The sequence below is a fragment of the Ammospiza nelsoni genome, chromosome 24 (genome assembly GCF_027579445.1).
Source record: "Ammospiza nelsoni isolate bAmmNel1 chromosome 24, bAmmNel1.pri, whole genome shotgun sequence".
In the NCBI taxonomy this organism is placed as follows: Eukaryota; Metazoa; Chordata; class Aves; order Passeriformes; family Passerellidae; genus Ammospiza; species Ammospiza nelsoni.
Window position 1 is genome coordinate 5,403,110 of NC_080656.1, and position 25,123 is coordinate 5,428,232.

General features: G+C 49.8%; 1 protein-coding gene across 5 annotated transcripts; it reads right to left on the bottom strand.

Moving 5' to 3' along the window:
* Nucleotides 1–2,469: 2,469 nt before the first annotated feature.
* Nucleotides 2,470–24,095, bottom strand: TBCEL (tubulin folding cofactor E like). 5 transcript variants are annotated; one of them, XM_059488458.1, is made up of 8 exons: nt 24,074–24,095; nt 19,153–19,302; nt 16,812–16,951; nt 14,735–14,916; nt 13,550–13,806; nt 11,870–11,996; nt 10,907–11,023; nt 2,470–6,979 (listed from the first exon to the last, which is right to left on the bottom strand). In XM_059488458.1, the coding sequence occupies exons 2-8, from the start codon at nt 19,283–19,285 to the stop codon at nt 6,661–6,663; spliced, it is 1,275 nt and encodes a 424-aa protein (XP_059344441.1). In that variant the 5' UTR covers nt 19,286–19,302; nt 24,074–24,095; the 3' UTR covers nt 2,470–6,660. The 5 variants fall into 5 exon arrangements, with proteins under 5 accessions (XP_059344441.1, XP_059344438.1, XP_059344439.1 ...); XM_059488455.1 differs by lacking the exon at nt 24,074–24,095 and adding an exon at nt 20,985–23,315; XM_059488456.1 differs by lacking the exon at nt 24,074–24,095 and adding an exon at nt 19,539–19,796.
* Nucleotides 24,096–25,123: the final 1,028 nt, after the last annotated feature.

Consider the following 25,123-nt stretch of genomic DNA (forward strand, 5'->3'; position numbering starts at 1 on the left):
AAATAAATTACCAACCTGTTTGTAGGCTAGAGGAGCAATCAGGTCTGAAATTTTAGACCAGTCTTGGTAGAGCAGGGAGAAATCCTATGTCAATGGAGACTGCATGCCCGTGCTGCCATGCCAATTATTGCTGCAGACTGAAACCAGGGCTCGGTCCTTTGCTCTCCCAAGTGAAAACTCCCTTTTCCTCAATGCTCCTCCAGGGCTGGAGCAGGGTTGAGTTGCAATCACAACTGTTGCTCCTCTGTTGATAACCAGCAGGCTAATCTGGAGATCAGATTCTGGCCTGGAGAGGGAGAGAAGCCTCTTTCTTTCTTTCTTGCCCAAAAGCTCACCCCCTTCAGGTGGATTCAGATGGAAATGCCACAGAGACAGAGCTGGGCTCGCAGCTCTGCTGCTCAGGGAACAGAAAACCCAACCCGCAGAAGAACTGAGCCCCTTCCTCCTTTGTGTGAAGGGGAGAGAGAAAAAAAAAAGCCCATCTATATAAAGTTACAGGATTAGCATTAAACAGTGCTAGGTTCAAAGGCACTGCCCTGGAGTTTCAATGGAGCTGCTTTGCCATCCAACTCCTGCTTTTTTTTACAGGTGGAAAAGGAAAAACTCACCCAGTCCAGCCCACAGAAGGTTTCTTTGCTGTTCCCATTTCCACCCTCTCTGGTGCTGGTGGGGACCTTCACTGCTGTGAGTGTTATTATCATTTTCACTTGTACACCTGCAGTTTCCACAGGGATTTTCCCTGACCACAGCCCTGCATTTGAGCCCAATCTGTATCCCCCCCCCCAAAAAAAAAGATTTCAGCTGCTTTGAGTTGGTTCATATCCATGTTGGATGAGAGGGAGAGCTGAGCAGCAGCTGAGGGGTGAAGGATCCATCAGCAGAGCTACAGCAGAGCTGATTTTTCATTCCTGCAGCAAAGCTCAGCTCAGTGGGAAAACAACCCCAACCCCAGCAGTGGGAAAACAGCCTGAGTTGGCTTGATTCTCTCTACATTTAAGCCCAGTCTGTACCCCTCAAAAAGAGATTTCAACTGCCTTGAGTTGGTTCATATCCATGCTGGATGAGAGGGAGAGCTGGAACAGCAGCTGAGGGGTGAAGGATCCATCAGCAGAGCTACAGCAGAGCTGATTTTCCATCCTGTCAGCTCAGACAGGCACTGTCCAACCCCAGCATGAGAAAACAGCCTCAGCTGGGCTGATTTTCCCCTCTGACATTTGGGGTGGGGGCCTTTTATTCCCTATTTGCCCTTTTTGGAGCTCTTAATTCCCCTTGTCCTCCCCACCCTTTGCCAGCAGCCCAACAAGAAGCCCAGACTTTTTACCCCTGGTGCTCCTGGCCATGTTTTCAGCAAGTTTTCTCCAAAAAACTCTCTCTTACCTCTCCTAGCACATCAGGGCACCAGCAAATGGTGCCTCCACTCGCTGCTCCACAGCAAATCCCAGAATTTGCTTTCCCTCCATCCTCCAAGCACGGCCTTGCTAGGAGGAATCTTTCATTTTTAAATTTATTTTTACCCTTTTCTAAGCCAACAGCTATTTTAGGAGGGCAGGGGGATATCAGCACTGACTGATACTCCAGGGGCAGATTACTTCCAGCCTGGATCCTGGCTCTTCCCTTCCCTCCCATACATTTTAAACACAACCAGCTCCAGGAAAATCAATTGACTCTCCTCATTCTGTTTTGTAACACAGAGAAAACTGGTGAAATTAGGTTTCCCTCTGCTCCTTTGTCAGTTTAATATTCTGGTCCTGTTTGTCTGGGCAAGTGAACACTGATGAAGTTTGATTAGGTCTCAGGGACTCTTTGGGGAAGATTTTGTCTTCCAGCCTCTCTTCTTTTGGCAGGGATGTTCTCATCATGCAGGGCTGGACACATTGCAGCTGAACAATCAAACACTTCTTCTTTTCTTAATTCTTCCAGCAGAAAACTTCCTCCCATGCCTTACCTTGAGGGAAAACAAGATTCAAAGATGCCACAAGGGTTTCTGTGGCTGCTTGACCTTGGCAGGGCCTTGTCTCGTTCCCATTTTAAGCACAGCCCATGGAAGATGCTCTGGAAATGGATTTGCCCAGGAAATTTCCCATCCACAGGAGCATCTCTCTCCTCCTGCCTCCCCCAGGGTCATTTGGTGCAGGCCATGAGGGTGAAATTTGTTTTAACCCCAAGGCCAGTGCCTATGAGGAGAGACAGAGTGAGCTTGAGCTTTATTCCTCACCTGGCAGTGGGGATGAGTCCCAGTCATGGGGAAACGCAGCCCAGAGGAGGATCAGATCTTCCAGCTCTCCTGGAAGTGACTTCTCCTCTCCTTGCACAGGTGAGGTGGCTGTGCCCAAGCTCATGGACACACAACAAAACCACCAGCAGGACAAAAAAAAACCCCTGGCAGTTTTCACTCACAGCTTTAGGGTGACAACAGGGAATATTTTTGCTTCAGGGGACATAAAAATTAAAAGCTCAGGACACTGGGGGTTTTAGTGTAAAAACTTACATAAGTTTATTGAACTGATCCAAACCAATGACCTATTTTGGCCTGAATTCCACCACTAAGTCTGCAAGCAAACCAAAGGCAAATTGTGGGAGCGGGAGGTGTATCCCCTGGGAGAGAAACCAGAATCAAAAACCAGATGGACTTACAGTTCTTCTTTGAAATTACAGATGGATGCAACATTAACAGGGAGCAAGAACAGATCTTCATGTTTAAATTATATTTGAAATTTCCAGGAACTGCAGAACAGCAATCACAGGGGGAAAGGCCTGAGGTGGCTGGAGCCCCTCTAAGGTTGCTCTGGGGGAGGCGTCTCTGCTGCCACAAAAGTGCCACATCCAAAGCAGGGAGGCACAGCTGCCAGAATACAGATTTTAGCCTCTGGGCTGCTTTAAGCAGTCATTTGCATTCTCAAATCTTGCACAGAATGTCACTGACAAGAGAGGAGGCAGAGCTGTGGCACCTCCACTGGACTGCACACCCAGAGCAGGTGACCACGTCCCCCAAGCCACCACGGGTCACACCTGCCACCAGCATGCCTGCAGCTCCCAAAAAATGAGATTACAAACCCCAGCCAGCGAGCAGAGGACAGCCAGCACCCCATGCATGTTCGTAACAGCGATCTGCCTGCAACATCTGGCCAGAAATATGGATATTGAACAGGAACATCTCCAAAACCACACAGCACAGCCTCAAACTGGGCACACGGAGCCGTGGGACACTTTGGTATTCAGCTGTCACCCGAGTCCTCCTGGAGCAGGTGCTCTGCCTGCTGTGCAGACTTTGATGCATGAACAACACACAAAAGCAGCCCTCAGGTAGAAGGAGACACAAACCAGGGAAGCTGGCACATCTATTTTGTTGTCTCAAGCAGATGTGACAGACCCAGGGACCTTTAGCTAAAGAGGGCACAGGCTGGCAATGCCTGGACGTGGCAGAGGTTTAAATCAAACCTCCTGCCACAGTTACACCCTCACTCAGCACCCAAACCTTCTCCTCTCTCCCCAAGACATGGTGCCCTGTTGGGTGGCACACACACAAGGCCCTTCCCCACAAGGCACCACGACTTGGGGTATTTTGCCACATCCTTGTGTGCTGTTTGGTCCCACACAAACCCTCTCTGCTTTTGGGGTGAGTCCTTCTCCTTGGGAAGCCAACCAAGACTTTTGGTTTCTACCCCACGACTGCTCCACTACCTGCACACAAGGTGAATGCCTTGGGAAAAACCTTCCCCTGGAGAAACAGCAGGGTGCTGATTTCACACCTGAAGGGACCAGGGGAGCAGGTTTGGGTGCCAGCACCAAACCCCCAGCACCTGATAACCTTCTGTGCTCTCTCTTTCCATCTTCCCACCAGGTCTGTCACAAATAAAAGCAGCATTTACTGCCAGTTCTGAGCTGGTGACAGCACCAATCCCTCCACGGACAGCCCAATTTTTAATGGGCAAACAAACTTAAAAGCACTTGGCCCTTCTTTATCATCCCATTCCACTCTTCAATGGCCTTTGTTTATTCCCTTCTCTGAAACCCAGACTCTTAATTGTGCTGAGGAAGTTGGACAAGAGTTACAGCATCTCACTGACAGCAGGTACAATGCCATGAATACACCCACAGAGGCAATTCCTGCTCTGGAGAGCTGGGTCAGAGATACTTTTGCATCCCCACAGGTCACTTGCCTCGGACTCTGCAGCCACTCAGGGATCTCCTACTCACACTGGAGGTCAAGGGCTGAAATAGGTTTCTAATATTAAACAACCATATCTTCATAAAACTTTGCTTTATAACAAAATATCTTATTAACCACAACTTTTCCTATTGGTAGGTATGTATATATCATACAGAAGTGTTGGCTTAAGGGTTCTGCTATCAGGCAGCAAATTATTTTTGCTGCCCAAATGGAAAATACATCTTCAGTAAAGCTCTAGCTTATAAAAGCATCATTTTATGTTATACTGCCACTATCACCCTGCTGTTTAGGTTACAGGTACCATGGATCTATGGAAAATCTATGTTACCTGTGGAAAATCTCACTCCCTTCCCTATTGCTCATCTCAATGGGGCCAAGAAATTGCTATTTTTGGCAGGGGGATGAGGCACAAATTAGTAACTTGTTTTAAATCCTCCCATTTTAACCCTTGCTTTGGATAAGGAACTAATCCCCTCTGAACAATCCCCAAATCCTAAACCTGAAGACTAATGAGATAATAATACTTAGTCCCCTCCCCAATGATCCCACCCCACAATCCAGGTAAAATGTGAAGAGAAATACACAACTCCAAGAATACCAAAGGAGCTCAGTGATGTGGGAAAAAGCATCCTGGGAAAGAAAGTGCACGTGGGGATAAAGGGAGCATTTCAAAATGAAGGTCAGGAGTTCATGTGTAACTAGAGCCCTCGCTGCACAGCTCCAAAAACTGCTGAGCAGCTGCTTGGAACAGGAAATTGGGAAACTCTTCAACTTGGAGCAGGGAAGACACAGGAAAGCGAAACAAGAGAGAGGAAAAAAGGAGGAGGATTTCACTGACCAGGCAGGGGATCTGCTCTGCAGTAGAAAACAGGGACTACGTGAAGCAGCAGCACGCGATGCCTGCGAAGGGAAAGCCAAGAGAGAGAGAGGGAGAGAAACCTGCTGGGCATCCAAAGTGGGTCCTGCTGAACACCCAGCATGGAGTGAAACCTGCTGAGCACCCAACGTGGGACCTGCTGAACACCCAAGGTGAGTCCTGCTGAACACCCAGCATGGGTTCTGCTGAGCATCCACTGTGGGTCCAGCTGGATTTTTCGAATGAAACCTGCTGAACACCCAACAGGGGTCAGCTGCTTTGTTCAGTAAACCTTGCTGAGCACCCAATCTGAGCCCAGCAGCTTTGTTGGAGTAAAACCTGCTGAACACCCAGCATGGATCCAGCTGAACACCCAACGTGGGTCCTGCTGAACACCCAACACTGAGTCCAGCAACTTTGTTGGAATGAACCCTGCTGAACACCCAACGTTGAGTCCAGCTGCTTTGTTCAGCAAACCCTGCTGAACACCCATCGTGGGCCCAGCAGCTTTGTTGGAATGAACCCTGCTGAACACCCATCGTGGGCCCAGCAGCTGCTTTGTTCCTCCACCTCCAGAGGCTGATCCAAGCCAACACCTCCTCCGAGTCCGGACCCTACGCAGGGACCCCCGGGCAGGGGTCCCGGGCAAAGTGCTAGGTTTGAACTGGTGCAACAGCAACAAACACAAACTTCAACTTGACTCTTCCTCTCTCCCAGGAGAGGGATTTTAGCCATTCCACTTGCAGCACCCACTGGTACAAGGTGAAGTGCATGGAGGGATCTCTTCAGCATCAGGATGGACAACAGGGGAAGCTGCTCTTTAACCCCTTGTTGACCTGTTGTTCAAAAAGCCCTTCCAATGCAGCGCTCATCCACCACCTCCCAAAATTCACTTTGCAACACATCCTTTATCCCCACAGGCTGCAGGCACCGTGTGAGATGGGTACAGCAGCCAAAACCTCTTTTTTCCCTCCAAAATCAGGTGGATATAGAGCGTGCGCTTTGAAAAGAAAGTTTCTTTCTGGGAAGTTCTTTTTCTTTCCCCCATGTTGTGCACTCACAGAAAGCAAACCAGTGGAGTGAAGTGGATGCACTAAAGTACCTGAGCTCTGAATCAAGCAGAATACTGATGGAGAACTTTCCTGTGAACTCGAGCACAACAAAAGGTTGAGACAGCACCAAGCTGCAAGAAAATACTACAGCAAGCTCGAGCCACAGTTGGATAGCTAGGCCAAAGGGAGATCTGGTGGAGCAAAACACCAAAAAATTCAGGAAAAGAAAACAACAGGTCAAAATCTGCACCGAGCTGTCTCCTCCCTTATGGACCCTGGCATTGTTTAGCTTGAACAACTGACCATTCATGCCAAATCACGAGTATACCGGAGCATCAAAGGAAACATCAAGGTATTGCCCACACTGAAACACACGTCCTGAAGTCAATTGTCACCTCAAGGTCACCTGCAGTGGATGGTGGGCATGGTTCTCACATCAGGGCACTTCCTCCGGGCTAAGAAATTACCTGCTACAGAAACACAACCAAACCTCAACCAACCAACCGAAATAAAAACCTTGCAACAAACTCCTCAATGCATGTGTGTGGGTGTGTGGGGGCGTGTGGGTGTGGGCAAAAAGGCTATTTCATTCTGGGCTCCACGTAAATTTTATCCCCATCCCGGATGCCGTAGGAATGCAGCGCCCGCGAGCTGTATTTCATCTCCTCGGGACCAAAAGGAGATTCCTGGTCCAAGTAGAAGAGCAGCATGTTGCTTGTTGACAGCTGCACCACAGTTTTTAAGTGCTTCTTCAGCTCTGCCACAGTCTGGTCGAGGCGGATGGACATCTCCTCCACCTTGTCCTGGAAGTGAACCTCCACCTTGGCGCTGCTCTGAGGCCGCAGATCCACCACAGCCAAGGGCTCCAGCTTCCCGTACTTGGTGACCAGCTCGTGATACCTGGAAAATTCAACAAGTCCAGAGTTAAGGTACAACCAGTGCACATCTCCCATGACACAACACTGACCCTGATTCCAGCAGAAAGCCCCATAAAGTCCCAAGCACTTCAGTCACTGTCCCACGGGCCCCAGGCTGCACCATGGCTCAGTGTCCCTCTAGGGAGAAGTGTCGTGCTGAGAAAGGTGAAATCACCACCAGCCTGAGGTGTCCAAGCTGACTGGTCTCAAAACAACAATTTGGGCTCCTACAGTTTCAGAAATCCCAGCCATGGGATTTGGAAGAAAGAGAGGACACTGTGCTCACAACTCTGCGCCTCCTGCTCCAGTGAAAACACTTCACTGAAGAGTGCCAGAACCAAGGCAGTGCTCACAAAAAGGACACAGCCTTCAGTTTAGATTCCCAGTATCTGTGGCCTCACGACTTAACTGATCATCAGACATTCCTGCTGTTTTCCAAAAGGCCAGCTAGGTCCCAAATGTTACACTCCACTGAGCACAGGATCATCAAGATCACCAAAACAAGGTGAGCTGCTGCACAGTTTGAGAGCTGATAACAAACAGGGCACTTCCTGCCAGCTGATCCTTCACACCTGCTCTAAAACAAGATGGGAGTTTTACTAGCAGAGGCACACACTCCTCTGTCACCTTGTCCTTGCAGCCAAGTTCTGTGAGTGCTCTTCCCAAGGTCCCTGCAATGGAAAGTCTGTGTCACCCACACCCCCCTGGTATCGCTCCCATCCGTCCAGGCTGCATCTCCCTGCCTGGCTGGGAAAGAGGAGGAATGGCAGCACAAAACACAATGGGACTGGGATGACAAAGGCTGAGAGCTGCTGAGCACAGGTAACGTTTCAGAGGCCCGGCACAGAAGGAGCTTTGTGCTGCCGATCCCAGGCGGGGCTGAATGCGGTGGGCGCGGTGTCACAGCCCCGGGGCAGCCATGGGATCTGGCAGGCTGCTGACCCCAGGGAGTCCTGCTGGAGGCAGGAATGTTCCTGGAGAACAGCAGCCCCTCTGTGTGCTGGGCACTGAGGTAAGGGCCACCAGGCACTAGGATTTCCCCAGTCCCACGCCCAAGGGCAGGATAGTGCCCTGCTCTCACAGGCAGGGTGGTGGGAGCAGCCCTATTTATGTGGGGAAGCCATTAGTGCCGAGAGAAAACAACACTGCCCACGTTTAACCCACTTGCAGGCAGAGCAAATGCCAGCCAGTGGCAGCAGTGGGGAGGGCTTCTCCTTCTCTGGAAGGATTTGCCAGCAGCATCATCCGACAGGACAGAGGGAGAGGGGAACCCACCTCTTGCTGCTCCAACCCCTCAGCCCCCTTTGGGACATCCTTTAACTCTCAGCATCGCTGCTGCTGCAGAGCAGCAACAACTTCTGGGCCAGCCACAATTACTGTCATGATTCATGCATTAAGAATGAACTGGGCTGGTGGTGGGGAGAGGATGAAGAGGGGGACAAATTTCAGACAAGCTGGGAGAGAAAACCACCATGAGAGAGCCATGATTATCCAAATATGTGCTGTAAATATGCAGTGGTCAAGCAATGCTGCCTGAAATTTTCTTGTGTTGAGGAAGGGCAGAATGAGCTTTGCACCCTCCTCCTTTGCATGTGAGCTGCAAAGAAAGTGGGGAGTGTGAGTGAGTGGCTGCCCTCAAACCAATCAGCACCAAGGCACACTGGTACAGGGATGTTTTGAACCCCAATAATAGGCACCCTGGAGACTTTTCTAATCACCCCTTGCAGCCTGACAGACTCTGAGGCTGCTGAAGACCTGAGCCTGGCTGGAAGTGTCTGATACTGTGCAGATAAACAGAGCACCAGACAAGCAGAGGGCTCATTAAAACCCCCCAGACGCGAGGACGTCACTCCACAAGACAGCCAATATTGGATTGTGCACCCTGGAACCACCACATCCACAGAGATAAACTGTTCCTTCCATTCCCCTGCCTGCCTGATCCCTTCCAGCTGCAGACAGCAATGCAGCAAGCAGGGGGGTTCTGGTGACAGAGCTTATCACAGGCTGCACCTTGCCAGTCTGGAGGGGGGCTGCTCCCACTGGCGACTTCTCCCTGCTCAAGTTGCTCTCCCTCTGCTCGAGGCAGCACTGCAATGCAGACGTCAGACCCCAGCCACAACATGTGTGTCCTGCTTAGTTTCTAATTGCAAACCACTTTTGGAGCCACCCCACAGCAGATTTGGGAGCGAGGAAGGGGAAGCTTTAACAACAAACAGACACAAAATCCCTCTGCAAGGAATGCCAGCTCTCCCTTTGGACAGGGGCTGCTGGCTGTGGGTCCAGGAACTGAAACACTGGGGACACTCTCAGCCATCTGCAGCTTCACTAGAAAAGAGTCTGCAGTGGCCCCCAACCCTCTCTGGCACTGCAGAAGTCTCCTGGAAATGCTGCACAGATGAAGGGATTTGGACAAAGAGGCCATTGACCATGAAAAGGCAGCACTAGTGTTTAAAGGCTAAGAAATCTGAGGGGAAGGTGATTTTTCTAGCAGAAAGCTGGCATGTTGGTCAAAATGAGCCTGGTTTTCTGGGATGGGTGAGATGCCAGTCATCTTTTACATGAGATCCCACCTGCAAACCAACCCCAGTGGTGTGTGGTGATGTGTGACACACAGCCTGTTCCCAAGCCCCAGGTCCCAGGCAGCATGAGTGCCTAAAGCTGTACCCCACTGTGTCCTTCCCAGCAATATATGGATCACTGACACTCCGTCACCACCAAACATAAGAAATATGAAATGTTATGGAAATTAATCCCTTTTGGGAGCAGCACCATGAGCTCACAGTCCCATCTCCCCTTCCCTTTCCTCTCTCCTGCATTCTCTGTCTCTGCTGTTATCCCTTCCAATATTTCCTTCAATTTTTACGCTTCAAGGCCCTCTAAAATTACAAGTCAGGACTTGTCCTCAGAAAAAGGACCAGCTGTCTTGTCTCTTGTCTGACTACATGAGTGCCCTCTGCCTCTGAAGTGACCCCAGCATGCTTTTAACAAATATTATAATCACTGACCCTATTAATATTCCCACAAAATGCCATGCCCTCATTCCCCTTTCCAGCCTTCCCACCCCCCTTACTGGATTGGCAAGTCACATATCCAGTGCTTTAGAAAAACATGGATTTAAGCTGAGAGTTAAGCAGAGGAAAACACTGAGCAGATGCCATTTGCACCTCAGTCATCCATGCCAGGCCAGACCTGTGACCTTCAGTGTGTCCCCACCTCTGCCTGTGCCCTCACAGTCACACACACACTCCTGTCCTACCCCTTTTCAGTAATAAAAGGACAATAAAGCTTTGTTGTCCAAAAGCACGTGAGGTTTTAGGGCAGAGGGCAGGTAAAAGCAGTGGCCTGATGCTCCATGATCCCTCCTCAGCCCATCAGGAGCAGTAAGTGGATGCTGGCACAAAAAAGATACAGACTGAACAGCATCTGTCCAAGTTCATTAGTTTACCAAGATGAGCAGATCATTGGATGTACTTTTTTGGCAAAGAAAACCCATCAGACTTGTGATTTGCAGGCCTGAAAGTGAGGGGCCAGCTTCCCATTGCCAGGCACATTCCACACACCAGATGGTGCCGAGGATTAGGTGCCCTGGCCTGGCAGTGCAGAGCACGATGTGCCCTGGCTTTGGGCACTCCCAAACACAGGTGGATTATGAAGGGAGCTGTGGGAGAGGCCAGGAAACAGTGAAGGTCATGTCCTGAACTGTCCTGTTGTTTAATGGCACTTGCCACACTTTTAAGACCAAATCTTACTCAGGAGTGACCCCACAAGTAATCAGACAACATAAATACAACAATTTCAACCCAAACAGACTGAAGGAGACAAGGCTGGAGGAAGGTGAGGGATGGAACAGCTGGCACGTATTTCCCATCCCCTGGCCAGTCCCTGCTGTCCAATTCCAGAGAATTCCTACCTGAAGGGAACCTCTTCCTCAGGGAACTCCATGTAGTAGCGGATGAAGAATCGCTCCGAGTCCTCGCGCTCGCCGTCGGCCACGATGCTGCCGTTCAGCTTGGTGATGGATGGCAACCTGCAGCACACACCAAGAGCCACAGTCAGCCAGGAGGGAGCCGGTCACAGACATCTTTTCATGAAAAATCCCTTTCCTTAGGATTTTTCCTCCTGAGAAGCCGAGAGGCCTCAGGAACAAAATGTAAACATTGATTATCTGCTGCTGTGGAATGCAACAGGTGCATCTGTGACTGGTCCATGTTGGTTTCTTTGTAATTAATGGCCAATCACAGTCAGCTGGCTCAGACTCTCTGTCTGAGAGCTAGCCTTCTGATGAAATCCTTTCTTCTATTCTTTTAGTATAGTTTTAATGTAATACATATCATAAAATAATAAATCAGCCTTCTGAAACATGGAGTCAGATCCTCGTCTCTTCCCTCATCCTAAGGCCCCTGTGAACACTGCCACAGGAGCCCACACAGGCTCAACAACAAGGCTGGCACATCAAAATGCCTCAGCTTTCACACCATGGGAATTCCTGCCAGGAAGTTCAGGTCTTAATCCCTTTGAGAGAGTGGGAATGTTCCATGTAATTTCTCAATAACATTCAAAATTAGGCATTTTTATTTCACCACATGTGCACAGAGAAGCCTCACAAAATCCCCTGAGAAGCAGAGAACTCACATTTAAGATTTTCACTTCTCTGGATTTTCCACAAAAGAAGCTCCGATCTTCCTGCATTCACACAGAACTCCATCTCCTACCAGCCTCTTCCTCTGATGAGCTGCTCCCACCCAACAAATCAGGCTCCAATCTTTCTGCCTTCACACAGAACTTCATCTCCTGCCAGCCTCTTCCTCTGATCACCTGCTCCCACCCCTCTTTGCCTTGTCATGTTTCTGCTGAGCAGAACAAACCAACAGACCTGGCTATTAGCAGCTTCCTGCGTTCCTCGGTGGTGTAAGACTGCAGCAGAGGAATTCCCAGCAATTTCACCTCCTCGAGCTTCGGGAAAGAATTTAACTTGTCAATGTCTTCCCAGCAATGCAGACCTGCTCAGGAGGAAAGATTTGTGTTAACAAACACAGAAAACACATCATGGATCCAAGATAATCAGACACAGCCAAAGAACATATGTGACAGGAGAGTGTCACTGCTGCTCCTTTGAGAAGCTGGCTTTTTGCTCACCATGTGCTGCTAAAAAAATCAACATTGGCTTACAAGACAGAGGAGCTGAAATTCTCTTGTGCTGTTTCCAAGTGTATAAGGATGCTCTCCATGGCTTTTTTATGGACCACTCAGCCTTTGGCCTCACTGCTGGGGCTGACCAGCATCACTGATGTCTCTATAAAGGGATGCTGCCTTCAGAGGGCTAAAGCCACCAGCATTTCCTTCATTCCAGGCATCACTAAACAGCAATCAAATGGCTTTACCTCACATACACAACCACCCTGGGTCCCATTTCTGCTCATAACCCAATGGTGAAACAGTCCCAGAAGCCATCCAGCCATTTAATGAAAAAGGTTTTAACTCGTTTTCAGCTCCCTCAAGACCTGACATTTGGGATAACAAGGCAAGCAGGGAGGGCAAAATAAAACAAAGCTGAGGATTGAGCACAGCAGAGCCACAATTGTGTGGTGAGATCAACACAACTCATCTCAGAGTCCATGTCTGCCAGAACTTCAGAGTGCAGCAGCTTTCTCTAAAACCCCCAAAAAGTTTTAACAACCTCCTTGGGATTCCTGTTTGACTTTCAGTTCCCAAAACATCAAAATGCAACACAGAGCCCACACTTCTTAAGCACCTGGCATCAAAACTGCAAAACTACTTACCAGAAGAGCACTTGTTCCTCGGTGAGACAGTGCTTTCAAATGCAGCTTAACAGGCTTTTCCTCCTCTAGTTAAGCTTTTATTACAGGGATTCCTTGATGCTTACATTGTAGGGCATGTTAATAAAATCCCTTCTACCTGCCTGACACTTCAGCAGCACTTGCACAGCATATAAAGCTGTAAAGAACAAAAGCTGCTGGTGCATGAAGTACTCCTGCAGATGAATTTCTGGTGTATGTGTCATCCACAAACACATCACAGCCCCCACGAGCTGCCCTGCAGCTCCTTCTCTCCCAGCACAGGGTGCTCTTCCCAATATTCCAACTGCTCATTCTCTTTCTGGAGCATTGGCTGAAAAGTCTCTGGGGCTGGAGTGTAAAAGCAGCTGCCAGCATCACTTGTGAGCACAGATTCTGCTGGGAGATGCCTGATCCACATTGCATACCTGCACATGCCCTCATTTTACCCGAGATAAAACAGGGAATAAAGGCAAAATGGGATTCTTTCATCCCCTCCACTGCCAGGCATTTATTTATCCTTCCCCAGCCAGGAGTACCTGAGGCAGGGATGGGAAACAGAGGGAAACTACCAACATAAAAAAACCTTTCCAGCTCATTTGGATTAACTGCTCCACACTGCTCTGACTCATCCTTTGATAATGACTGAGTACCCAAAGCAGCAGGAAAATCCCACAGATGGGCAAGTTCACTGCTTGTCATACAGAGGAGAGACTCTGATGAACCCACAAAACCCATCCCAGCTCCCAGGCTCTCACCTGACTTGTGCAAGTTGATGGATCTTAGGTTGGGGAAGAGCCTTGCCAGGGAATCTTCTGACTCTTCAATGGTGGTGAGGTTGTTGTTAGCCAGGATAAGTGTGTCCAGGGATGGAAACATGATTCCCAACTTTCGAATTTCAGTCCAGTCTTGAAGATTGTTGTCAGTTATGTGGAGGAGCTTGAGAGACTGACAGCAAACTGGAGAACAAGACACTGTTTCGTAGTCATTAAGGCACAGGAAGAGTTCCTCCAAGCTGCACAGGGCACAAAGGATCACATCATCAATTTTATGGGATTTTAACACAACTTTCTGTAACAGCTCTGAGAACCTCACTGCAGAGAAGGCCTTTGAGCACTCCACATAGAGTGTTTCAACTGCATCCCTGCTCCCATCCATATTTTCAGAGATTAAAAAAACCTTTTAAGTGCTCCCTGAGTCTCTCCGAGTATTGTGTAACAGATTGGTTGGGGTTGTCTTCTGCTTCTGTGCCCAACAAGCCACCAACCCAGCTCCAGCAGTGACTGGGACCTGCTCTCAGTGCTCTCAGCTTAATTTAAAATGGGATTTTGATACAACACTGATGATGATTTTTTTCCCCTATATCAAAGATTCCCATTAAAGAAAGAACAGATCCCAATAAGTTTTTTGACAACTGAACTCTCACAATCCCAGAGAAGTGTAGGTTGGCCATGCAGGACATTCTGGTTTTATCATCTCTGCTCACAAAGCCACACAGAGAGGGATCTGTCATCCAAACAAAGCCACTGAGGACATCCATGGCAGCGGAATGCCAAGGTGGCCTGTGACCAAACCACAGAAATCAACACTTGAGCACAGAAAAGCAGGATGAAATATTCCTTGACAAGTGGCCAGACCCTCAGAGTACCTCCCATTTAACAGGTATGTCCTGCACAGTGACTCAGAGGCAAGTGTGACCCTCCTACATTTTTGGGGTGATTATCCATCTCTGGTATTTAGGTTTGGAGGAGGAGAAGGCCTGGGCTGTACAGCACCACCCAAGCTTGGTTTTTAGGACAATGTAAAGCCCTCACCTGGAGTCCCCAAACTCCCAAAGGAAAACATCCTTTTCTCTACTGATATTTCATCCTCACAGCCCCCTGAGCCCTCACCCCATGACTCCATAACCTGAGTGCAGTGAACCCCCAGACTGGCAGGCTTACTCAGGCAATTCCTGCAGGATGGTGTGCACTGTTTCCCAGGAAGCTTTGCTGTTGTTGAGCACAAGTTTGCGGACGCCAGCGAAAGACCCAGCGCAACTTCTCTCTAGAACGGACAAACTGAGAGGGTTGGAACTCAGGTTTAGAAACTCCAAGTGGGGAACGTTGGACACAATTTTACTGACCTAAGTGGGGAGGGAAGAAAAAAAAACAGAAAGAAAGAAATGTGTATCAGGCAGTAATCAAACCTCTGGCAAGAATATCCCACCTCCTCAAAGGGGCTCTGTGGAATCATCACAAAGCAATAATATGGGGGAAAACTCAGGGATATCTACCTGTAATTCATACTCCAGCCATTCCTGATCTTGATGGATTGGTTAATTGCTCATTCTGCTCAAGAGTTCATTTAATTACACTCTAGGAGCAGTTTGATAAGAGAAAGGGAGTCCCTTGGGAGAGGTCATTAATCCACCTCAACCCCAAGGCTGAGCAGCAGCACGTTCCAGGAGCCAGCCTTGCTCACAGGGGGACATGGACACTTCTCCTGCCTCCATGGCCAACACTGAGAACTTCTCCAGCTCCCCACAGAGCTCAGCCACTCCTCAATTCCCTCCTTGACTGGGGAACTGAGTGGGAAGGAGCTTCCAACACCAGCAGGCATCAATGCAGAAAATAATTGTGAGTCAGAACAGCTGGCTGGAGATCTCCACAAAGCTCTGGGATGGGCAGACCATGGCACACAGAGGTCAATAAATTTATTTTAGCCCAGCTGTTGGCAAAGGGGGATTGTCTCATGAACTCAGGTGTGTAATGAGTCTGCCTCATTCCACACCCCTTCAGGTGATGCCATGGTTTGGGTGCTGCACCTCAGGGATAAAGAAGGCAAATTGGATGACATCAGTCCACCAAAACCACAGCATTTACCAAAAAATGGCTTATGGTGGATGATTGGAAGAAGGGTATTTTTTTTTCAGTATTATACTAAAATAAGGAAAGGAGGTATTAAAGTTCTTAGTGGGTATAAAAAGCTGCTGTATAAGGAACAGTGATGATGCTCTTCCTGCCTGCTGAGACCAGGGCAGGCAGAAATTGGCTGAAACTGCAGCACAGGAGACTTAAATTACACAGTTTAGCCTACGAGGTTATTAGCTAAGCATGGGAACAGGCTACCCAGGGACCTGGAATCCCCAGCACGGGCAGGTTTTAGGGGTGGGGAGATATTTATCTGGTGTGGATGGGCTGTGAAAACTGAATCCTGTCTCAGAGGAAGGGGCCAGCACACACAGAAGCCTTTCAGTTCCAGGGCAGCCTGAAGAGACTGAACACAGAGCAGGGTGTGAGATGTGCAGCCTGTGAGGGAGCAGGGTATGACCAGAGATGAGCTGGGACACTGCAAACTCTGCATTCCCTCCCTGCTTAAAGACATGGCAATCTGATGGCACAAACCCCATGATATCCTGGTTTTTTCCAAACATTTCCAACAATAAACACTAACCTAAAAGGACAGCATAATCCAGTGAGGAACTTAATGACACTTGAATGGATTGAGATTGTTTCACTCCTGTTACATTGCATTTATTGAGCATTATTTCACCCAAGCACTTCAAAGGGTTTTACAACAGCATTTCGCATTAATTAATGAGGCTGCAGAAATACCCTTTGTGGTAAATATTATTAAATCTGTTCTGCAGATAAGGCAACAAATGTGGAGAGGGAATAAATACCTTGCCCACCATCACAGTGGCAAAGCTGGGAATCAACTGCCACTCTGTTAAAAACTAAACTGCTCATTAACTTCTTGGTGCCAGAAATGCCAGTTCCAGTGCTTTGCATGATGAAATAAAATAAAAATACAGATTTCTCACCCAGGGGCCAAGACTGTAAGTCACAAGGTACAGGAGTGAAATGCCACACTGGATTAATTTCATCACATATATTGCTCAGCTGCTGTCAAAGTAAATAAACATCACCTTCAGAGATGAGAAAGGAGCCACCAAAATGGAACTCTCATCAAAGCAACGCATTTGCAGGCAGTAATAGCTTTGAAAGGCACCCAGCGAGGTGCCCATCACCGTTTTACCTCGTGCCAGTCTTCCAGTTTGTTGTCAGAGAGGTCGAGCTCGAAGACGTGGGCGCAGAAGGCGGCGATCTCGTTCTCGTCCCCGGCACAGGTGATGCCACAGCTGTTGAGCACCAGCACACTGGGCAGGTTCAGGCGGTCTGGCACAGGGAAAAACAGAAGCTGCCTCTGCTCAGCACTGCCTTGGAGTTACAGACCCCAGCCCCAAGCATGGATGTTACAGCCAACAAGAGAAATCCACCAGTAATGTCAGAATTTACACCGGTTTCGGGTTAAACACGGATTTTGTAGCTGACACCACCCTGAAGCCTTGGTTGTAAACATCAAGCACCACTCCTATCAGTGCTCTTCAGGTCTTCCATGTATTTCTGTGCATTTCAGGCCTGCCTTTATCATTTATGGCTTGTCTCCTATCAGTCCTTGCCACAACTTCTGCTGTTCCCCAGCAGCTGCTGCAGCAGATAGGACACAGGACATGGGGAGTGCCAGCTGCACACTCAGACTCCCTTATCCTCCTGCCCTGAGCCCACTTGGGCCTAGTAACAGCCAGGAGGTATTTAAACATTTCTTAGAAGGTATTTAAACATTTCTTAGGAGGTATTTAAATATTTCTTAGGAGGTATTTAAACATTTCTTAGGGGGTATTTAAATATTTCCTTTCTAAGCTTTCCCTTCCCAAGGTTCAATGTAGAGCATTCAGCATTCATTCAAAAATTCAGGTCTCTGCTCTGCCTCTCCATTTCTGCTTTGGTTTTGCTCCAGCTCCTCCTCAGACGGGTGAATGTACTCAAAGCTGCAACCAAGGACTTGGATCTCAATCACAGCTTGCTGTGCTAAGGCTAAACCATGACAAAAAGCTGGGGGTTTGTAGCAGGAAACAATTTCCACACAAGAAATCCACGTTGAGGCAAGGCAAGCCATCAGTCTTACCCTCCTTCATGTACAACATGGCTTTCCCACCTCTCTGGAGCAGGAAAACCCATTAAAATCTAACCAGAAGCTTTTTCCTAAACAGGTGATCCCTTTTCTCCTTAACAGTTGACAGCTGCACGACTGGAAAGGGATTCTAGCAGCAAACAATGACCTGGAGTCATCTGGGTTTCCAAGTTTTCTAGAAAGGGATTCTAGCAGCAAACAATGACCTGGAGTCATCTGGGTTTCCAAGTTTTCTGGCTCAGTTTGGTTTCTTTAAAGGATAGTGTGGCACTTTGGGAGTTACTAATGCAGTATTTGTAAGTCATGTCTCAATCACATTTTAAGATGTGGCCTCTTTTCAGCACCCCAACAGCTCAGGTGAGCAGGAGAGAGGTAAATTTACCTGCAGAGAGGGCACTGACTGAACATTCCATCAGGCCATTTCTGTTCATTTTGAATGTGTTTTATCCTCAGCTGAACTCAGGACCTTTTTTCTCCTCTGTCAAACCCAGTTATTGGAAACTTCATCCAGCTGATTTCCATGGCTGCTTTCCCCTTTGGGGCTGGTTCTGACACAAATTGACCTGATGGAAGCTTGGATCACTCCTACAGATCATGATGGGCAGGATGTGTGACACAAAGAAGGGGCAAACCCATCTGTACAAACCAAGAATTAAATGCCAACATCAGAGCGTGAGGGAAGACTAAAAGGTGTCACACATGGATCTAGTTCAGAGGAGATGGTGACACAGATTCTGCAGTCTGGGAGGCTCAAGGACATCCCTGAGCAGCACAGAGCTTCAGACACACATCTGGCTAAATCCCCTGGAGGCAGCAAGGTCAGGAGCACAGGAGAGGGGAATTCTCCACTAGGTCACAAAGTATTTGGTGCAAGTTCAACCGAGGCACTTGTCACAAAAGCAGAGATTCAACAACTCAGCACTCTGCCTGAAATATGTCCCCTCCTGTCCCTGCAGGCATCAAAGCAAGCTGGTGGCATGGGAACCAACCTCAAATTTAGATATTTGATGTATTTTTAAGCCACCTCTGCCAAAACACCTGTTGCTGCAGCCAATAATAAAACAGGAGCAGTGGCCTGAAGGAAAGCTCCAAGGAGTGCTGTACCCTCAAAACACAGACTGCACAGGGCTTTAGGTCCATCTCCTCACAGGGCTGGAACCTGGTGATGCTGAAGGTCCCTTCTAACCAAACAATTCTATTCTCAAATTCTGGTTCTGTCATGTTGTAGAGAAATTTGGTTTTTTACAACAACTAGTTCAGTCACTTTCTCCCTTTGTCCAGTCTCTCAACTCGCCAGCAAAACACCACATTGTGATGGTTCTTTTTTCTGGGCAATTCAAGGTGATTCCTCTTTCAGCTGATTGCTCCCAGCACCCCCCAGATGCCCAGAAAGATGAGAATTTACCTTTCATAGGGGAGCCCTGTGGGGTGGCTGGGACGTGCACCCCCATGCCAGGCCCCCGGCGGTAGGGGAAGTTCTCAGGGCTGTATTTCTCACACAGAACTTGCATGAAACTCCTTCCACTGGGCTGGTCCATGCTCCCTTCTTGGACTTCTGGTTAAAAAAGAAAAAAATAGAGCATATGAGCAGTCAGCAAGTCATAATAATTTCTAATGAAATGATTGAGAACAAGCAGATGGGTCACAGGTTTTATTTCTGAGCTCCAGATCATCTGACAGGTCCTATTTCAAATTCCAGATTAAAGCAAAACATTACTTGAAAAGAACACAAAGTCAGAAGATTTGGTGCTGTACAGACACACCATTACAGGCCAAGCCTCCTTACCCCACCTGCTCTTCCAGGACAATTCCAGGCTGCAAAAGGTGACTTGTCACTTGTCACTTGTACCCCTCTCACGAGGGCTGTGAGAAATCCACAGCTACTGTCAAACACAATTCCAGGGCAGCCAGGAGGGGAAGGAGCAAACAGCTCCAACACCTTTCCAGGACAGCCAGGAAAGGAAGGAGCAAACAGCTGTTTGTGAGCAGGAGATTGCTCCCACAGCTGTTTGCCAACTTCCCCTTTCTGCTGTGTCACCAAACACCGTCTGGCCAGGCCCGAAGGCAATTTCTGCCAATTCCATTCTGCAGCTGCCTAATGTATCTGGGAGATAATAAGCGTGCCCTTGGTATCTGGGCATGGCACAGAGCAGCACAGGAAGGAGGCCTGGCCCCATCACAGGCAGCTGAGCTGCCTGCAGAGATACTGAGAGTCAGCTGGGAGTGGTTTTGGCACCAGGACCCCCCCATGGCTGAGCTCTGCCCTGCCCAGGTGGGACTCAGCCCCTCTCTCTGCCCTGTTTTTCTGTGTATTTGATGGTTTCATAACACAGGAGCAGAGCTGGGCTCATGAATTGTTGTTTCCAGAGGTCTCCTACGCCTGCAACCCATCACGGACACAGCATCACAATCCTGAACGTGCAGGAATCAGGGCAGGTTTCCTGCTCTGCACAATTAGTCACAGGGCAGCTTTTCCACTAATTACTGCAAAATCACATTTGTAAACCTCAGACTGGGGCCACACATTCATTGCAAGCCATGTTGCTAATCTTGAATTAAAGTTTCTGCCTGTTTATTTCTCTTAGACTCGTTACAGGCAAGGATATAAAGCTAGATATAAAATTCTAAACAGAAATTATTTCACTAAGGGTCCCTTTGCTGAGAACCACCTGCTTGACAAGTTCCACTTCACTTCTTCATGACCAGACCACCTTGCACGAAACTCCTTCCACCAACTAAAAGGATTTCACCAACCAAAAGAATTTCAGTACAAGCACCAATTGACTGAAGCATGTCATCATTTTTATATTCTATATAAAGTTTAAATGTCACAAATAGGGACTTACAGGATTAGTCTTTAAAAAAAAAAACCCAAAAACTACAATTTTCATCTCTCAACAGCTTGGTTGATTCATAACTCAAACTTGACTCATGTCACCACTCTATCTAGAATCAAAAATAAATCCTCAGCCTGGAGTTTGATATGAACAAGGTATTTAGTCTTGAGCTAAACCATTCCACATGGTACAGGAACAATGTTTGAGTTTGTTCCAGAGTGGTTTGGGAGCTCAGCACCATCCACAGACAGACAGAGCTTTCCAAACACCCATTCACACCTCCTGGTTGGAAATTCTGGAACTCCCATGTGCATAAAGCCCTCTGTCCTCCACGTGGCTTTTCCATCCCTCTTTATCTGCTGAACAAACATCAGCTGGAAATTCCACAGGAGAAACTCACCTTAGAGGCAAAAAATGCTGTTTGCATCTCCAGTGTGAGAGCAATCCAGAACTGAGAAGAAGAACTACTGACATTTACATTTACATTTACATCCAACAGCTTTGAACCCCCAACATTTTCTTCCTCAAGCTCCACTTTTGAACACCAGTGAGATGACAAAAATGTTGTGGGGTGTGCAGTCACCTTCCCAGCTCCCCTCCCATGGGATTCCTGTAATCATCTCTCACTCCTGTGGCTTCTCTGAATCCCCACAATTGCCTGGGAGCCAGGAGCAGCAGGATGTGCAGGGGCAGTGACAGGTTCCAAGGGAATGCTGGCAGCTCCAGGCCAGCACAGGGTGACCTGAAAGTTGTGCACGTTTTGTGAGCGTGGCCCTGCTGACAGCACCAGGGACAATTCAGGGCTCAAAATAACTCCGGGTTTTCTAAATGACAGCACAGAGTGCAAATGAGGCACTTGGGCTTGGAGAGGTGGCAACAAAGAGCCTTTGTTGTTGTGTTGAAGTGCTCTGCTGCAGTGAGGAAGGACAGAGAATCCCAGAATTCTGAATCCCAGAATCCCAGGTTTGGGTTGGAAGGGACTTTAAAAATCATCTCATTCCCCCATTCCAACACCTTCCACCATCCCAGGGTGCTCCAAGCCCCATCCAGCCTGGCCTTGGACACTCCCAGGGATGCAGGGGCAGCCACAGCTTCTCTAGGCACAAGTGCCAGGGCCTGCCCACCCTCACAGGGAGGAATTTCACCCCAATATCCAGCCCAAAGCCACTCTCTGACACTTTGAAGCCATTCCCCCCTGTGCTGTCACTCCAGGCCATTGGGAAGTCCCTCTCCATCTGTCTCCCTGCAAGCACTGGGAAGTCACAATGAGGTCACCCCAAAGCTTCTCCTCTCCAGGTAAACAACCCCAAATCTCCCAGCCTTTCTTCCCTCTGATCCCCTGGACTCTCCCCAGCAGCTCCACATCCTTCCCCTGCTGGGATTCCCAACTGGAAGCAGCACTGGGAAGGATCTGGAAAGAGGAGCACAACCCTGACTTGAGATTGATTCCAGGGAAACCCAGAGTGCTGCTGATGGGTGAAAGGAGAACACTGAAACCAACATGGAAAATACTTCCAGCTGATGGCTGAAGAGAAAACACAGAAAACAGCAAGGAAAACATTTCCAGCTGAGGGGTGAAAACAGAACACTGAACATTTCCAGCTGATGGATGAAAGGAGAACACTGAACATTTCCAGCTGATGGAAATGTTTTTTTTCCCACAGCTGCTTGCCCAGGGTTAAACAGGCCATGGGAACTGGGAGAACTGGGATCAGCTCATCCTTCCTCCTGCCGGGCTGTGCAGGGGATGCCAACAGTGATCCCTCACACCCCACTGACCTGTGTGAGGTGACAGAGCCACCAAATCCCAGTTATTTTCATATTTTTAGAGCTGAACCTGATTAAATTTATCAAGCAAAACATCCTCAATATCTGAAAATAATCCTATTCCAAGCCTTCCTTCTAATGCACCACAAATTAATGTCACCCACAAATGTCACTGAAACCAGCATGGAAAACATTTCCAGCTGATGGTGAAAAGAAAACACTGAAACCAGCAAGGAAAACATTTCCAGCTGATGGTGAAAAGAAAACACTGAAACCAGCAAGGAAAACATTTCCATCCCTGTGCCCTGAGCCCTCCAGGAGAAGCAGAGACCCTTCAGGAGAATGACACCATTAATGGCATGCTAACGACATTCCAGTGCCACTCCAACGCCTTGGGGGCACGTCCTGAACAGTCACACAGCAAACACACCCCGACGTGTTTGTGCTCACAAACAAAGCCTCGGGAAGGGATAAACGGCACAAACACCCGTCTGAAGGAGCTGCAATCCTTCTCCCAGACACGATTCAGGGAAGTTATTTTTGAGGCGATCTCCAGAGGCAGAGCAGTGAGGCACAGGACGGTTTGGGTGGAAGGGACCTTGAGGATGGCGCAGTTCCACCGGGTGTGCCCCGGGCAGGAGATGCCAGCAGGATTCCCCAGGGACTGGAGCAGGAGCCGCCAGGCCAAGGCACCAGAGCACTCTGTGAGTGCCCCGTGGAACCCAGCAGGGCCGTGTGCTCCCAGCACCGTGCAGACAGCACGCAGGGGACACCAGCACTGTCCCTTGTCCTGCTGGGGCCTGGCTGTGCCCCTGTCCCACCACAGCAGTGACATTCCCTGTGGGACATCCCTGGCCCTGCTGTGGGGCCTGGGGCAGGACGAGCCCACAGCTGTCCCTGCCAGCTTGGGAGCTCCGAGGCCTCTCCTTGTCCCTCACACGGCCTGTCCCTGTCCCTGTCACTGTCCCCAACCCTCACACGGCCTGTCCCTGTCACTGTCCCCAACCCTCACACGGCCTGTCCCTGTCACTGTCCCTGTCCCCGTCCCCAACCCTCACACGGCCTGTCCCTGTCACTGTCCCTGTCCCTGTCCCCAACCCTCACACGGCCTGTCCCTGTCACTGTCCCTGTCCCCGTCCCCAACCCTCACACGGCCTGTCCCTGTCCCTGTCACTGTCCCCAACCCTCACACAGACTGTCCTGTCCCCATCCTTTACATGGCCTGTCACTGTATTGTACTCAAACCCTGTCCCTGCCACTGTCACGGTCCCTGTCCCCAACACTCCCACGGCCTGTCCCTGTCCCCTCACAGGGCCTGTCCCTGTCACTGTCCCCAACCCTCACACAGCCTGTCACTGTCCCTGTCACTGTCCCCAACCCTCACACAGCCTGTCCCTGTCACTGTGTTGTACTCAAACCCTGTCCCTGCCCCTGTCCCTGTCCCCGTCTCTCTCGCTGTCCCTCTCCCTGTCGCTATCCCCATCCCTTACACGGCCTGTCCCCGTTCCTGTCGCTGTCCCCGTTCCTGTCGCTGTCCCCTCACACGGCCTGGTGCTTTCCCCGGCTGACAGCGGCCCCCGCTCTCCCGCACCGCGCGGCAGTCGGGGCCGGGCCCGGTGCGTTCCGTGGCGCTCCGGGCGGTGCCGGGGGTGCCCCGGTGTCCCTGTCCCGTGTCCCGTCCCCGCTGTCCCCGCTGTCCCCGCTGTCCCCGGCCCCGCTCACCCAGGCCCGGCCGCCGCGTCCCGCATCGACCCGGAAGCAGCTCCAAACATCACGTGACGCCGCGCGCGGTCACGTGGCAGGGGCGCGCCCCCCGTTGCCGTGGAGACGGCGACGCCGATGACGTCATCCTTGTCCCCAAGGAGGGTTCCCTCGGGACGCGACGGGAAAAGCGATGGCAGCGACACAGGGAGGGGATCCCGACCCTCTGCTGGGGCCGGGAGGCGCCTCGGGAGCGCTGGGGACAGCCCTGGGCTCCTCTGCACGGCGGGGACAGCGACAGCCCGGAGCGGGGCAGGGAGGGTGACAGATGGAGGGACAGGAGCACCTCCCTGTCAAGGAATTGGGGCTGGGAAGGGACCTCACCTCTGTCTGGAGCCCGCAGGGAGAGCTCTGAGCAGGGCCCAGGCTCTGCTCTAGGGGTGCAGCAATGGCACAAGAGGGATGGGCAGGGACTGAGCCCAGAATGTTCCACCTGGACAGGAGGAAGAACTTTATGATTCAGGGACCGAGGGACCCTCACTGGAGAGATTCCCAAACCACCTGGGCACAGCCCTGTGCCTTGGCATGACCCTGCTGGACCAGGAGGACCAGGTGACTCCCTGAGGTCCTTGCCCTGGCCCAGTGTGTGATGCTGTGGTGCCACCCAAAGCTGCAGGGCCAGGGCTAGCTCTGGGTACAGGAGTTCCCTCAGGGTGCCACCCCTTGTCCCCAGGCTCCTGCTGGAGCCAGATACATAAAATGACCTAAAATCTGCCAACAGATACATAAAATTACCTAAAACCAGATACATAAAATTACCTACAACCTGCCAAGCCCCAACCACATAAAATCACCTAAAACCTGCCAACCCATACCCACATAAAATCACCTAAAACCTGCCAAGCCATACCCAGTGCATGCCCAGGATGTGAAACCCAGCAGCACTGGCTGTGTTGGTCCTGCAGCAGCTGCACCCTTTGCTGGCAGTGCCCCCCTGCTCCCTTACCAGCTCAGCCCAGCTCCAAAGTGAAAAGCTGTAATAGGCTTAGTCATAGAATCTAATGAGCTAAT